Raw genomic sequence first — 16139 nt, forward strand, 5'->3', positions numbered from 1 at the left:
TTCCCAGTTAAAGTTAAAGCGATTTTCGCACTGCGCCAACTGTTGCTGCCGCCAGTTCCGCTTGACGGGGGCGTATGTTGCTGCTGTTGTTGCCTATTTATTAGTTGGCCAAAAAAAAAAGCTGTTTTGCGGCTTGGTCAATGAAACTCGAACTTGTGCTCAAGCCCGAACCTTGTGGCAGGCGCGCAGGCGGGGCTTTGAACTTTGCTTCAATTGTTTTGGCACTAGGGATGGGCGCGTGAGTGCCTCGACACGCAGACAATAAAACTTTTGAATAATTATGTAAGCTGTTGGGCATGAAAATGAATTTTAAATTCCGCCCAACAATTACGCAACTAAACAAATTCTGCAGAATTTATGGAGCCCATGAAAAGCCATTGAATTGTATATGAGTTTGCGACAAAGTTAATTTATTTAGTGTTTAATTCTGTGGAAATATTAAACTGCAACCGGCTAACATTAAGCTTATGAGCTGTGAAATACCCCTTAATTATTTGTTTGATGAGTATCATCATTATAAAATCAGAGAATATTTTTAATTGTGTACTCGCTATTTTACAAGTTGATAGATTTACTATAAATACTCCAGATGAACTATAAAATGCTATTTTTAGGGACTAGTAACTTCTTTCAACCAAAAACGTAAATAACACACAATGCATATACAGCTGTTGCCATCTAGAAGAACTTGAAAGTACCATGTACTTAAAAGCTCATGTTTATTGTATAAGCCAGAGTTGCACATTTCTTTAAGCTCTTAATCGCATAAATGCCCATCGCGTGCCTTGTCACGTACCCATCCCTAATGCAAATAACCTATCCCACTGCCACTTCGTCTGTTTTGTTGTGCTGTTTAAACAGCTTTGTGTAACCAAATCAGTTTGGTTTATTTTCTTGTATATCTGGCAGCAATGTTAGCAGAAAATAAATACAATTATACGCCTGGCCACCGGTTCAATGGATCTGCAGTTGAGCCTGAAGCCGAAACCGAAACTGAAACTGAAGTACACTCAATGTCTGCGCACAATATCATTTAAGCTCTTGACGTTGATAAAGTGCTTTGCTTGTTTATTTCCTGTTCGCTATGCGATTATTTGCTTTTTGCATACAATAATTAATGTTTATGAACTCGCGTTGACACCAGCCAACAGAATTTTGGAGTGGGTTTCGTGCTTGGCTGCATCACAGTGCAGCACGGAAGTGCGCGGAGATCCGGCAAGTTAAATGCTGCGCTTAAAACTATTTGCATTTATTATTGGAATGCCAAGAGTGAGGCATGCCACAAACAATTTGGCATTAAAAGATTATTGTCGCAGGAAATGTGCAGGCACCCTGTATGCGGGCACCTTGTGCCGCCGCGAGACAAGCGTCACACCCGTTATTTGTGGCGCTTGTAATCAAATTAACCTTACGTACAGATCAAATATAACTATCTCTGTTGCACTTGCCACATGCCACCAGCTAGAATCATTTCGTTAATTGCACTTCCATTGGCGCTACGACCGAAGACGACCTCCTCCGGACAAGAGTTCAATATTTCAATAATTGAATAAAACTTAGATTTGCGGGCGAATTTCCAACTTGAAGCTCAGTTCTTCTGCCTTCTGGGGCTCAGTTATAACGCCACGCTTAACGACACTTGATCGCGACGCGCTCTATAAATCGGATCCGAAATCGGAATCGAAATCGCATTTTTAAAACCTATGCACGGGCTCTATTGGTCGCAGCCAGTGAAAGTGTTTAGGTTTTTTGTTTATTTTCTCATTTTCGTTTTCATTTTTGTTTTCAACTTGATTTAGACGCTTTTGGCGCTGGCCTCGCTTAAGTATGCCCCGAGTAGCGGAAATTATGAAAAGGGCCATAAACTACAAATATTGTTAAAATGAAAACATTGTCAACAAATCGTGACTGCATTGAGGAAAATTTGTACTGCAACAAAAATGAATAATTCAAGACGAAACATTTACTTTTTGTTTTATTTTGGGGCGTTATGTGACCCAGTTTCTTAACGTTTTTTTTTTAGGTGTTTGCTTTGCCAAGCCTTCAATTCCATTTCACAGACTAATTATGGCCATTACCCGAATGTGGAGGGGTATCTAATTGCGGGCACGAATCAAGGCTGCGACAAGTTCAAGTGCGATTTGGCATAATTTCAATTGAATTAAAGAGAACACCTTGAATTCATTTCTCAGCCTTTGTTGTTGTTGGCCAGACAGAACATATTCGTCGCTTAGATAACACATTTGGAAATTCTAAACCCAATTACGTGTCAAAATGTCCACAGCTCGTTTTGCTTTTTGGATTTTATGTACATGTAGATTGCTTATCGCGCCACCCAGTTGCTTATCAAAACTCATCGTGAGTCTATAAAAGCCAAGCTGCGACCAGCTGGCAACTGTTGCTGTTGCGATGATTGTTGTTGTTGTCGTTGCCAAATGCAATTAAGTTTTTAGGAGCAGCAGAAACTAGAAAACAAACTAAAATGTGTTAACCTAGCGTGCCCGACTAGCACATACCCTTCATTGCTAAACAAAAGCTGCAATTTTATTTATTGATGATCAATTACATAATCCTGAGCAGAGTTATCTAAAATTTTTAATAAATTTCATCTGTATAAACTATTTAGGAACATTTGCTAGGCCCAGAGCTTTTATTGCCAGATATAGCTGGAATATAGTTGGATCGATTTTCAGTATATTCATCTGAAACGGTGCTTCGATATACCCCATTGCAAGAAATTAACGTTAAGTATTTCTCAGTAACAAAAGCGTCATCAATTAATGGCAGATCTGTTCAATTATAAAACTCCCTGCATCGATAATGAGAAAAGTGACGCGTTTAATTGGCAAGCGGGGCCCAAGTAAAACTCCCAAAGATGCCACCGGTTACAATGCATTCGTGCGTCCATCCAGATCACATCCAGCAACAGCTGCGCCAGCTGCTATCGCGGGCGTGCACAAAGTCAGAAATTCAGCGCCAACGGGTGTGGGTTTGTCTGTGGAGACCAATCCTGCAGCCGGCAAGATACAATATGCTGCATTCAATCGCTTGCGCAATAGCCGCCAAGCCCAATCGCAAGCCACGCCCACTGGCCAGACAAAGCGACCTCGTTGGCGCCTCTGCTGGTGCTGGCGACGGCGCCGGCGACGCCAACGCGGCTACAAGAACTATTGGCACAGCGGAGCTGCCACAAAGTCGAAATGGACTTCGTGGCTGCATTGGGCCAAATGCTGTAGTCGGCGTGGGGTGCGTTTCAGCAGCAGCAACAGCCGCTACCACTATGACTCCGAGGAGGAGGACGACGACATAGATGCCAAGGTCGCGTCCTACATACTGGAGATGAAGCAGCGCGAGGCGGCGACTAGCAGGCAAAGTGAGCACACGGACGATACGGACTTTGGGTCCAGTGAGGAGGCAGCAGGGGCTGGCCTTCAGCGCAGCAGCAGTGCCCCGCCCCGGCAGCAGCAGCAGCTGCAAGTGTTGCAGCCGTACAGCTGCCAGGCGCAGATCAAGCGTCGCGCCTGGACCTGGGATGACAGCTTGCGCTCCAACTCGGATCGCTTTCTCGAAACGCTCGAGGAGGATTTGCCAGGTGCTGCTGCTGCTGCTACTGATGGGCGGCTGCGGCTGTCGCTGAACTTGCAACGTCGCACGCCGCTGCATGTGACCTTTCAGGAGGTGCAAGGTAGGCGGCACAGCTACAGCTTCATCTGCCTGCCACGCCTGCCTGCCTGCCACACCTGCCTGCCTGTTGCATGCAACCAACTGCCGCCACGCTTTCCATTGAATCATTATACTGTTCCGCTGTTTCTCAATCATATCGAATGTGTGTGTCCGAGAGTGTGTGTGTCTGATGGGTGCTCATTAGCCATAATTGCGGAAACGTCTTAAACGAAATTTATATTTCTTTGCACACAGAGGAAGCCAAGGCCGCTGCCGAGGAGCTCAGCCGTTCGCCGGTGATTGGACAGCGGAATGCGGATGCCGCCGCCTCCAGTCCCATACAGTCGCGAGCCTCTAGCGAGGCGTGGCCGGCACAGTCGGATGAGGACATCGATCGCCTGGTGGCCATGCATCAGAACCGGAGCAGTCTCAGCTCCCTGGGCGTAAGTACAACTAACAGCCAATCAGCCAGGAGTTCTGCGCCAACTCTAACTTTCTATTGCATTAATAGGTTCGTTCGGAGTCCATGGCCAGCGTTTATTCGGGCGCCGGTGAAGGCCGCTATGGCACCGTAGTGGTCAAGGGTCAGGTGGAGTTCGGCATGCAGTACAACTACAAGCTGGGCGCCTTGGAGATACACGTGGTGCGCTGCAAGGATCTAGCCGCTGTTGATGCCAAGCGGAATCGCAGCGATCCCTATGTGAAGGTAACTACTTGGAGTTGCCCAAAAGGAGCAACAACTTAATATGTGGCATGTTTCTTGCAATTCGGCAGGTTTATTTGCTGCCCGACAAGTCCAAGGCCGGCAAGCGCAAGACCAAAGTCAAGAAGCACACTCTGAATCCCATCTTTGATGAGACGCTGCGCTTTCACACGTCCATTTCCAGCTTGGAGTCGCGCACTTTATGGTTGACTGTTTGGCATTCGGATATGTTTGGACGCAACGATTTTCTGGGCGAGGTCAGCGTCAATTTACAGGGCCGTCTCTTTGACAATCCACAGTCACAGTGGTATCTGCTGCAGGAACGCGTAAGTGGGCGTGACAAGCCGGAAGAACAGCCTGAACTAAAATCAATTTTATTTGATAATCACAGAGCGAACCCTTTGATGATGTGGCCACCTATCGTGGCGATATTGTGGTGGGCCTGAAATACATTCCGCCCGAGAGTCTGAAATCCTCGATATTCTCGCGCGGCTCCAGCCTCACAGGCAGCTCATCGAATCTACGCAAATTTGGGGGCAGCATCAAATCGGTGGCTTCTAAATCCGATCGCAGCGCGAAGGGCGGTCAGCTGCATGTGCTGGTTAAGGAGGCCAAGCACTTGAGTCCCATCAAGGCCAATGGCAGCTGTGACGCCTTCTGCAAGAGGTGAGTGGGCGACAGTGAAGATGTTTCGCAAAACCAACTAATCATTGCCCCATCTTTAGCTACTTGTTGCCGGATCGCACGCGCAGCTCCAAGCAGAAGACTCCGGTGGTGAAGCGTACCTTGCATCCCAGCTGGAATTATACGTTCGTCTACGAAGATGTTTCGCTGGAGGATTTGTCGGAGCGCGCTCTGGAGCTGACCGTTTGGGATCACGATCGATTGGCCAGCAATGAGTTTGTGGGCGGCATACGCTTCTCCCTGGGCACAGGTAGGTGTATCCAAAAGTGGTTGCCAAAAACGAGAAACAGCTGAAATATTTTATTCACCTAAATCAAAACAGGTCGCAGCTATGGACGGCAGGTGGATTGGATGGATGCCACTGGCAAGGAGCTATCGCTCTGGCAGAACATGCTAGATCGTCCCAACTTTTGGGTGGAGGGCAGCCTTGTGCTGCGCTCGAGCCTGGATGGCATACGTGCCACATTGCCATAGGCACAGTACTCGTCACAATTTACACTGTAGTAATTTATTGTCTAGCCACAAACACACACAGGCACGCACACAGCAGACAAACACATGCATACCCACACCTACATATAATGTTGCAGTTGGGGTTTTGCCGCATGGCATATGAATGCCCAAATACTTAGTACTTGTATTTGTATTTGTATTTGTAACTGAATTTGAATTTGTATTTGTATTTGTATTTGTATTTGAATCGTATTGTGTTGTATTAATGAGGAAATGTGTAGTAATTACATAATAGGGTACGATGACAAGCATTACTAGGAACTTAGGAACGCATGAATGAAATTCAAGATTCGATTCGATTGATGGATTGATTCGAAAGTTAAGCACGCGATTTAGAACGATTTAGAAAGATTTTGAATACTCGAATATATGGCAATCAGACATACATATGTATACCTATATTTATATGTGTATATACACAGCATGTCTGGCCAGACATCAGCATTAGCATTGGTATTGGCGATGATACTGCAAATTATCTATATTGTTTATGTAGTTTAAGCAGCACAATGTTCAAATACGAAAAACCCAACAAACAAACTTATTTAAAACAAAAGCGTTATCAAATTATTGCACTAATTATAAGCGGGTCATATCCCAGAAGATACTACAAATTGTAAACCAAACACGCGGATTGCTCAGTAAAACGACGACGACGACAAATTAGCCCCATATGCATATATGTACATTTATGTGCATGTACGGCTATGTAGGCTAACTAAGGATCATTTGTGTGTGTGTTTTTTTTTGTCCAAAAATAAATGGAATTTGCAATTTTGCATACTGTATGCATTAAACCTACGATAATAACTAAGCTCCGACATAAACTCTAAGCTATGTAATACATAATATGTACTAGTACCTATCCAATAATAATCGAGAAATACAAATAACAACATTTTTGTAAATGCATCTTTTTCGTTTTGTTTTCTACCTCTTGTTTTCGTTTTCCAACACTTATACGGTCTAGCTCTTAAGTAAAAAGCATTCTAAACTTACATACATATACATACCATATACATATATATCAATCCAGACTTCAAGCATATCGCAAGCACTGTACAACTAGATGACAAAACAAAATCAGCAAGGCTTCATATTCGCATATATACGAGTAACTGAATACTCTACTACTTCATGACTAGATACCCACCAGAACTCAAGTAAATTGCAGCCAAAAATAAAAGAAGATAAACAAAAGCATAAAAGATCTATTTGTATGTCACACTCCCTCCAACCTCTTGTTGCTAAAAATCTGTTTGTTGTGTAACTTTTATATACACAAAATATATTATATACGACGAGGCAGCTCTTTAAGACGTTCGAATACTTGAAATCTATTAAAAAAAAAGAAATACATATAAAAAAATCTAAAGGGGAAAAATTATATTTAATATAGAAAACGAATCTTATGAATGCTTTTGGTGTAAGTTTACATTGAAAAAAACCTACGCGCATACAAATAAATAATGTTGAATGATACTTAAAAAAAAAAAAAACAAACAAAATAACAAAAAAAAGAAGATTTATAGAAAATGTTTTTTGATAAAAGAAAATTGCTGAATCACTCGTTGCCTAAATACCGCTTGTCTTTTATACTCAATGTTTTCGAAACACACACAAAAACACACTTACACACACACACACACGCAAAATTCGACGATGATGATGATATGAGAACCCACATTGATTAAAAGGATTGCTATATAATATTGGGATATGTATGGAAAAGTGGGCATTCGAATTTTCTCAACATCAATATCACATGATATAAAGTCAAACAATAAGCAGCAAATATTGCAACCACAAAAAAATAAATGGTATTTAGTAGCATATTATATAAAAATATATAAATTATAGTTGGTGAGCAATGCCAGCGAAAATACATACTGTATTTGTAAACAAAAAAGAAAATGATAAAAACACAATTACAAATTTGTTGCCTAATCATATGCATGTAGTAAATACTATATGTAGACGCAAGTAGTTTATTTTCCATCTCCCATGTACTTACAGTGCATCTACATATATATTTTTTTACTTTAATCCTGGCTTCCAAGGTATGCCAGCAGATCAACCCCACCCCTAACTTTAACTCTAGCATAACTTTAACTAACTAACTACACAAATTGTGAATTGTGTTTTAACAATTGACTATTCGACTATTCAACTCGTATTCACACTCATTCACTCGCATGGTGCTAAAAAAAAACTCTCCTCGTATTTACTCTGGAGACCCAGAAAATCATGAGAAATCTTTTTACCTTTTTACTGTTTACGCATTTTTTGGATTTAAACTGAACTATTGTGAACTAGCGTTTATTACATGGTATATTTATAATACAATCCTACAATATATATACACATATGAGATTACATAGTCAGTTATATACACAGTTATACAATAAATAAGTAGCAAGAGTATCATTAAGTGAACGCAAACTGTTATATGGCGAGCCCAAAAATATATGGCATTAACTTATCGTTTAGAGAACTCCTTTCTATAGATCTGATGAGGTCAGATCCCCGCTTGAATGCCAACAAGAAACACATCATATAATTATGTATATCATGAAATATTTACGTACTTATTGTATTTGACAGCAATTGCAAAAAGTGCTCAAAAATAGCATTTAAGATGCAAGGAAAATGAAAAAAAAAAAAAACAAAAATAATTATTGAGAAAATCAATCAGATATAGAGTTAAATATATATTATTCAATAATTGGCCATGCGCCCGAAATATGTTGCGTTAATATACAAAGAAGAAAAGTTTTATGAAATAAACCCGACACACGATAATCGTTGACAAGGTTGCCAAACCGTTAAATTAGAGTTTCTGTTTTACCTAATATCATGCAGCATTAGGATATGGTAGTACACTTTTAATCCATTCCTGAATCTGATGTGATGTAAACTACTTTAAGTGTAATGTTGGTTCGAGCTAAGGGTACTCAAGATAAGACAAAGATAAATATAAAACATATGCTTTACGTTCTTTGATGCTTATAAAGTTAAATTATCCTTTAAAATGCATAAAAAAAAAAATAGTTGTAAAGTGTACACAGACAGCAAATTTTGAGCATACCACAAATTGCATATAATGAACAAACACAGCTTGGGTTGGTTTATTAATGGCTCGCAGCGTTAGTTTTAATCAAATAAATGAGATACCTATTATTATGGCAACCAACAATTCAATATACACACACACACAAACAAATATACAAATATACATATAAATATAAGTATATATTTTCCACAAACTTTTCCCTGGATATTACACCTCTTTTAGGCTTAAGTTAAGACTCTGGCCCTTACTTTGCTATACAAGATTTTTCCACTGAGAGTTTCAAACAGGGCTAAGCGACCTCTATTTTGTAATTTATAAGACTTTCTCTAGTTCTCTAAAAAAAATGCAAAAAGGAAAAACATTAGAAAATCCCACAAAAAAAGTAAAAACTTTAAATTGAAGCCCTAACATTTATGGCATATATGAAGTTAAATATGCAAATGTTTGCATATTCCTTTACGAGTACATGCCCCATGTACACTTTACTTATACTTATGTAAGAAATTACTACAGGATTACAAAGTTTACACACAAATACACACACAGAAATATATATGTATATATATATATATATGTATACATACATATATATAGAGACACACCCTTATTAATATTATGTTGAATACTGTGACCCAAAATCAATCAAATAAAAGCAAATTTCGCATCTACAGACAACTTTCGGACTTAAATTGTGTGTTTGATCTCATCTAATACTCTAATAATTGTCGACACAGGCGTGTTTACGCTTCCGCTTCCGCTGCAGCTTCCGCCTCCGTTCTCGTATCCGCCTCTGCATTTCGCCGCACGCCGTTTAGCGCATTTAGCTTGAGCTCCTCTGCGGGTTGCTTGAGCACATCATCATCCCGTGCCCGCCAGCAATCGAAGGTGAGCATGGACTCCCCCTTGCCAAAGGTCTCGCCATCTTCCAGTGTGATGGGCAGCTGCCTAAAGGACATCAAATAGATAGCTTCAAGTGTTTGGCTATTTTTCAGCAACACTAACCTGTTGTTCGTTTCCGGCAGGAGCAGCGCGCACGTCGCCGCAATCAGCAGCAGTGCGGTCAGAATGAGCGATGGGCCAGCGGGAAATTTGGTGCCCAAATGTATTAGATAGGGTGAGGTAACCGATGCCGCCGCAGCGGCCAAGTGCGCCGTAGCTATGCCCCGGGAGCGCACACAAGTAGGCAACAGCTCGGACGAGTACTGCGAGAAGGTTGTGTAGCACATGGATATCCCCAGACGGGTGGGCAGCGCAAAGGCCAGCAGCAGGGTGGCATTCAGCTGAGCGCCCTCAAAGGTCAGGCACACGCCCAAGGCGCAGGACAACAGGCTGGTGCAGAGCAGGGCCAGAAGGCAGGTGGAGCAAGCCCGAGGGAGGCACCACCACGGCAAACAGCGAGAAGACAACGAATGGCGACATACCTAGTCCCTCCACATTGCGTCAAATAGTATTGAAGCTCAGGGAGATCAGCATGCTGCGGTAAGAGTGTAAGAGTTTTACAATGAGGATTCTGTCCTTACCTGACTGGCGCCAGCTTTCGGCAGTGGTTTGAACTATACTGTAAGTGGCCTCTATTGTACAACTGGCGCTCTCTTTTGGCAATCGTTTGAACTATACGTCAAGCGGCATAAATTGCAATTGCTGCGCCAGTGGCGCCACCTATGTAGCAACGGGCGAAGCGTTTTTTAATTAACGGCCCGCCCACAAAAATAGGCAATGAAAAAGAACACTGCACACCGCTGGGAGATATGAAGTTCCAAAACGACATTACTACGCGCGGTATGATGGATAATAGCTCCGCGGGGAGATATGACGTTCCAAAACGACATAGCTCCGCGCGGTATGATGGATAATAGCTCCGCGGGGAGATATGACGTTCCAAAACGACATAACTCCGCGCGGTATGATGGGTAATAGCTCCGCACGGAGATATGACGTTTCAAAACGACATAACTCCGCGCGGTATGATGGATAATAGCTCCGCGGGGAGATATGACGTTCCAAAACGACATAACTCCCTCCGCTCGGATGGAAATAGATCCGCGGGGAGATATGACGTTCCAAAACGACATAACTCCGCGCGGTATGATGGGTAATAGCTCCGCACGGAGATATGACGTTTCAAAACGACATAACTCCGCGCGGTATGATGGATAATAGCTCCGCGGGGAGATATGACGTTCCAAAACGACATAACTCCGCGCGGTATGATGGATAATAGCTCCGCGGGGAGATATGACGTTCCAAAACGACATAACTCCACGCGGTATGATGGATAATAGCTCCGCGGGGAGATATGACGTTCCAAAACGACATAACTCCCTCCGCTCGGATGGAAATAGCTCCGCGGGGAGATATGACTTTCCAAAACGACATAACTCCGCGCGGTATGATGGATAATAGCTCCGCGGGGAGATATGACGTTCCAAAACGACATAACTCCGCGCGGTATGATGGATAATAGCTCCGCGGGGAGATATGATGTTCCAAAACGACATAACTCCGCGCGGTATGATGGATAATAGCTCCGCGGGGAGATATGACGTTCCAAAACGACATGACTCCGCGCGGTATTATGGATAATAGCTCCGCGGGGAGATATGACGTTCCAAAACGACATAACTCCCTCTGCTCGGATGGAAATAGCTCCGCGGGGAGATATGACGTTCCAAAACGACATACCTCCGCGCGGTATGATGGGTAATAGCTTCGCGGAGAGATATGACGTTCCAAAACGACATAACTCCGCGCGGTATGATGGGTAATAGCTCCGCGGGGATATGTGACGTTCCAAAACGACATACCTCCGCGCGGTATGATGGGTAATAGCTTCGCGGGAAGATATGACGTTCCAAAACGACATAACTCCCTCAGCTCGGATGGAAATAGCTCCGCGGGGAGATATGACGTTCCAAAACGACATAACTCCGCGCGGTATGATGGATAATAGCTCCGCGGGGAGATATGACGTTCCAAAACGACATAACTCCCTCCGCTCGGATGAAAATAGCTCCGCGGGGAGATATGATGTTCCAAAACGACATAACTCCGCGCGGTATGATGGATAATAGCTCCGCGGGGAGATATGACGTTCCAAAACGACATAACTCCCTCTGCTCGGATGGAAATAGCTCCGCGGGGAGATATGACGTTCCAAAACGACATACCTCCGCGCGGTATGATGGGTAATAGCTTCGCGGAGAGATATGACGTTCCAAAACGACATAACTCCGCGCGGTATGATGGGTAATAGCTCCGCGGGGATATGTGACGTTCCAAAACGACATACCTCCGCGCGGTATGATGGGTAATAGCTTCGCGGGGAGATATGACGTTCCAAAACGACATAGCTCCGCGCGGTATGGTGGATAATAGCTCCGTGGGGAGATATGACGTTCCAAAACGACATAACTCCCTCTACTCGGATGGAAATAGCTCCTCGGGGAGATATGACGTTCCAAAACGACAAAGCTCCGCGCGGTATGATGGATAATAGCTCCGCGGCGAGATATGACGTTCCAAAACGACATAACTCCCTCCGCTCGGATGGAGATAGCTCCGCGGGGAGATATGACGTTCCAAAACGACATAACTCTGCGCGGTATGATGGGTACTAGCTCCGCGGGGAGATATGACGTTCCAAAACGACATGGCTCCGCGCGGTATGATGGATAATAGCTTCGCGGGGAGATATGACGTTTCAAAACGACATAACTCCCTCCGCTCGGATGGAAATAGCTCCGCGGGGAGATATGACGTTTCAAACCGACATAACTCCGCGCGGTATGATGGGTACTAGCTCCGCGGGGATATATGACGTTCCAAAACGACATAACTCCAGGCGGTATGATGGGTAATAGCTCCGCAGGGAGATATGAGGTTCCAAAACGACATAACTCCCTCCGCTCTGATGGAAATAGCTCCGCGGGGAGATATGACGTTTCAAAACGACATAACTCTGCGCGGTATGATGGGTAATAGCTCCGCGGGGAGATATGACGTTGCAAAACGACATAGCTCCGCGCGGTATGATGGATAATAGCACCGCGGGGAGATATGACGTTCCAAAACGTCAAATGTGCAGTATTCTTTTTCATTGCCTACTTTTGTGAGCGGGCCGTTAATTTAAATAACGCTTCGGCTGTTGGTACATAGATGGCGACACTCGCCACTGGCGCAGCAATTGCAATTTATGCCGCTTGACGTATAGTTCAAAAGACAGCGCCAGTTGTACAATAGAGGCCGCTTAAAGTATAGTTCAAAACACTGCCAAAAGCTGGCGCCAGTCAGGTAAGATCGCAAACCTCCCCATTAAATGACTTTCTCTAGTTCTCTAAATAAAATGCAAAAAGGAAAAACATTAGAAAATCCCACAAAAAAAGTAAAAACTTTAAATTGAAGCCCTAACATTTATAGCATATATGAAGTTAAATATGCAAATGTTTGCATATTCCTTTACGAGTACATGCCCCATGTACACTTTACTTATACTTATGTAAGAAATTACTACAGGATTACAAAGTTTACACACAAACACACACACAGAAATATATATGTATATATATATATATATATGTATACATACATATATATAGAGACACACCCTTATTAATATTATGTTGAATACTGTGACCCAAAATCAATCAAATAAAAGCAAATTTCGCATCTACAGACAACTTTCGGACTTAAATTGTGTGTTTGATCTCATCTAATACTCTAATAATTGTCGACACAGGCGTGTTTACGCTTCCGCTTCCGCTGCAGCTTCCGCCTCCGTATCCGTATCCGCCTCTGCATTTCGCCGCACGCCGTTTAGCGCATTTAGCTTGAGCTCCTCTGCGGGTTGCTTGAGCACATCATCATCCCGTGCCCGCCAGCAATCGAAGGTGAGCATGGACTCCCCCTTGCCAAAGGTCTCGCCATCTTCCAGTGTGATGGGCAGCTGCCTAAAGGACATCAAATAGATAGCTTCAAGTGTTTGGCTATTTTTCAGCAACACTAACCTGTTGTTCGTTTCCGGCAGGAGCAGCGCGCACGTCGCCGCAATCAGCAGCAGTGCGGTCAGAATGAGCGATGGGCCAGCGGGAAATTTGGTGCCCAAATGTATTAGATAGGGTGAGGTAACCGATGCCGCCGCAGCGGCCAAGTGCGCCGTAGCTATGCCCCGGGAGCGCACACAAGTAGGCAACAGCTCGGACGAGTACTGCGAGAAGGTTGTGTAGCACATGGATATCCCCAGACGGGTGGGCAGCGCAAAGGCCAGCAGCAGGGTGGCATTCAGCTGAGCGCCCTCAAAGGTCAGGCACACGCCCAAGGCGCAGGACAACAGGCTGGTGCAGAGCAGGGCCAGAAGGCAGGTGGACTTACGACCGAGGCGGCTCTGCAGCAGACCCTGTAGCAAGCCCGAGGGAGGCACCACCACGGCAAACAGCGAGAAGACCACGAATGGCGACATACCCAATCCCTCCACATTGCGTGAAATAGTATTGAAGCTCAGGGAGATCAGCATGCTGCGGTAAGAGTGTAAGAGTTTTACAATGAGGATTCTGTCCCAGCAAAGACAACCACTCACAAGGTGCAGATCACAACGAGCGCTGTTCTGCGCAGCCGCGGAGTACGCAGCAGGTCAAAGAGCGTGGCCTTCTGCTGCTGATTATCCTGCTTGCGCTTGGCGGCGCAATGCTGCCGGAAGGCCTCAAAGTCGGTGGCGGGTACCTGGCGGCCATTGAAGTGCGCAATGTGCTTCAGTCTGGCAATGGCGCCCTCCACATTGTTGCGCGTGATCAGCCACTGGGCGCTCTCCTGCACCACAAAATAGAAAAGCGCTACGACGAGCTGCAGCATTGCGGAGAATGTCAAATAGATGCGCCAATTGCCGGCTAAGACGGACAGCCAGGGCGCCACCAGAGCGCCCAGGCAGCAGCACAATCCCAACATGACGCTGATGGCTAAGTTTCTCAGCTTTGGCGCCAGATGCTCCAGCACTGGCGTGGGTGAGCGGAGCAGAATAGAGAGGTGAGCAGAGCTGATAAAAAAGGTGAGCAGATACGCAATGCTTACCCAGAATAAACATCAGATAATAGTTTGCGGTTGCAGCTAGGCCAGAGATGCAGCGGAAGGCGCTGAACTGCGACAGATTCGTGGCATACGTGGTAAGAAAGTCGCCCACAAAGCCACATTGATTGGCCAATATAACGGCACGCACGCGTCCAATCCGATCACCCAGCATGCCAAATGCAAAGGTGCCCAGGAGCGAGCCCAAAAAGAACAGGGACTGACCAATGCGCGCTTTGTACGCATTATCACAGACCCAGTTCAGCTGCAAGAAATCTGTGTCAGCTCAGTTATGTGCCTTGGACACAAAACATACCTCGACATTCATGCTGCGAAAACCGTAATCATATTTGTATATCCAGCGCTCGCAGCTCTTGCTGCTCACGGTCAGATTGTAGACACCCTCATGGACCTCAATCTGCTCCAGGCGCGTGCAGGCCGCATCCTTGCCAAAAGGTGCATAGATGGCGGCAATTTGGTCGTGGCTGCGATTCACCAGCTGCTCGTGATAGCACCAATGCGCCGGTACAAAGCCGATTATGTTCTGGGAATAGTAGTGTACTGTGCTGGTAAAGGCTACATAGCCCAGCAGCAACAGCATCAGATACTGATACCGACCCGCGTCGCCGCACTTTGCCAGAATTTTATCAAATTCCATTGCGGTACGCGCTCTCACAGTGCTCGGCCAGAGATTCGTTTAAGACTGAAGACCGACTGGCCGAGCCGAGCGTCTGTCCCAGCCATCAGATTCGCACGGAGTATGTGCCGCCGCAGTTTCTTTTTCGTTCCGATTCCGATAAGATTGTTGCGGCCGCTTATCGCATTTGCGTGTAATCTGAAGCGTTCTATCCATTACGAAATAAATGTTTTATTATTTAAGTGAGTTTACTTATTCGTCTTAATCTAGACAGAGACCGGCAACTGTCTGAAGCGCCGCGCTCACTAGCATGCCGAAAACAAATTTCAAATATACATATATACATTTTATATGATATACAAACACATACGTATATAAACATCAGTATATATGTGTGGAATAATTATTTAAAATCCGACTTAGTGTATTTTCTTTGTGCCAGACCCGAATTTATATACTTTCTCTGGCTACAATTAAATATATAGTTTTTAAACGATCAACCATTGATTACATTAAGATTTAAAATTCTGCCTCCGTATCAAGAGTGTGTCCGAGTTCTTATCAAAGAGAACTCGCCAAAAAGTTGTATAGTATATAGTATATATGGACATATATACCATATACACTTTATTATTAGACGACGGATTTATGGTTGTGTTTGTTTTATTTTTTAAGAGCGCGTGAATGATATGCCATTTTGTGTATGGCAAATATTTAAAATGAATAATAATTACCTTAATATTCCCTAGCACACTTTTATAGCTGTCTATTACTACAACTCAACTATAACACTTGCCGGGTTTTAATAGTCG

The 16139-nt window shown here is 44.2% G+C and overlaps 3 protein-coding genes across 11 annotated transcripts in view; 1 reads left to right on the forward strand and 2 right to left on the reverse strand.

The window, feature by feature from the left end:
* btsz (bitesize) overlaps positions 1 to 6475 on the forward strand; it is a 58158-nt gene extending 51683 nt beyond the window's left edge. For 8 of the 9 annotated variants that reach the window (XM_032440257.2, XM_032440258.2, XM_032440259.2 and 5 more), the window contains 6 exons: positions 3919 to 4106; positions 4175 to 4369; positions 4438 to 4692; positions 4758 to 5032; positions 5092 to 5300; positions 5373 to 6475. In XM_032440257.2, coding sequence (XP_032296148.1) covers positions 3919 to 4106; positions 4175 to 4369; positions 4438 to 4692; positions 4758 to 5032; positions 5092 to 5300; positions 5373 to 5524 — 1274 coding nt within the window. In that variant the 3' untranslated portion in view covers positions 5525 to 6475. Of the gene's footprint in view, positions 1 to 2775; positions 3374 to 3918; positions 4107 to 4174; positions 4370 to 4437; positions 4693 to 4757; positions 5033 to 5091; positions 5301 to 5372 lie in introns of those variants that run through there. The other variant, XM_015171527.3, reaches the window with a different exon arrangement.
* Positions 6476 to 9045: 2570 nt separating this feature from the next.
* On the reverse strand, positions 9046 to 9991 carry LOC138910994 (organic cation transporter protein-like). Its single transcript, XM_070207642.1, has 2 exons — positions 9639 to 9991; positions 9046 to 9581 (listed from the first exon to the last, which is right to left on the reverse strand). Exons 1-2 carry the CDS (start codon positions 9860 to 9862, stop codon positions 9377 to 9379), a joined length of 429 nt encoding a protein of 142 aa, XP_070063743.1. The 5' UTR covers positions 9863 to 9991; the 3' UTR covers positions 9046 to 9376.
* A 3048-nt stretch (positions 9992 to 13039) lies between these two features.
* LOC6630826 (organic cation transporter protein) lies at positions 13040 to 16098 on the reverse strand. The gene is made up of 6 exons (XM_002054076.4): positions 16062 to 16098; positions 15007 to 15535; positions 14697 to 14955; positions 14209 to 14620; positions 13640 to 14146; positions 13040 to 13582 (listed from the first exon to the last, which is right to left on the reverse strand). The coding sequence occupies exons 2-6, from the start codon at positions 15346 to 15348 to the stop codon at positions 13378 to 13380; spliced, it is 1725 nt and encodes a 574-aa protein (XP_002054112.1). The 5' UTR covers positions 15349 to 15535; positions 16062 to 16098; the 3' UTR covers positions 13040 to 13377.
* Positions 16099 to 16139: the final 41 nt, after the last annotated feature.

This window comes from Drosophila virilis, chromosome 2 (assembly GCF_030788295.1).
Source record: "Drosophila virilis strain 15010-1051.87 chromosome 2, Dvir_AGI_RSII-ME, whole genome shotgun sequence".
Taxonomy (NCBI): domain Eukaryota; kingdom Metazoa; phylum Arthropoda; class Insecta; order Diptera; family Drosophilidae; genus Drosophila; species Drosophila virilis.

Coding starts and splice junctions, on each gene's coding strand:
- LOC138910994 (XM_070207642.1), bottom strand. CDS start 9,862: ATGTGCTACACAACCTTCTCGCAGTACTCGTCCGAGCTGTTGCCTACT. Junction 9,582..9,638: donor CTGCCGGAAACGAACAACAG/GTTAGTGTTGCT, acceptor GATGTCCTTTAG/GCAGCTGCCCATCACACTGG.
- LOC6630826 (XM_002054076.4), bottom strand. CDS start 15,348: ATGGAATTTGATAAAATTCTGGCAAAGTGCGGCGACGCGGGTCGGTAT. Junction 14,147..14,208: donor CTCGTTGTGATCTGCACCTT/GTGAGTGGTTGT, acceptor CTCTTACCGCAG/CATGCTGATCTCCCTGAGCT. Junction 13,583..13,639: donor CTGCCGGAAACGAACAACAG/GTTAGTGTTGCT, acceptor GATGTCCTTTAG/GCAGCTGCCCATCACACTGG.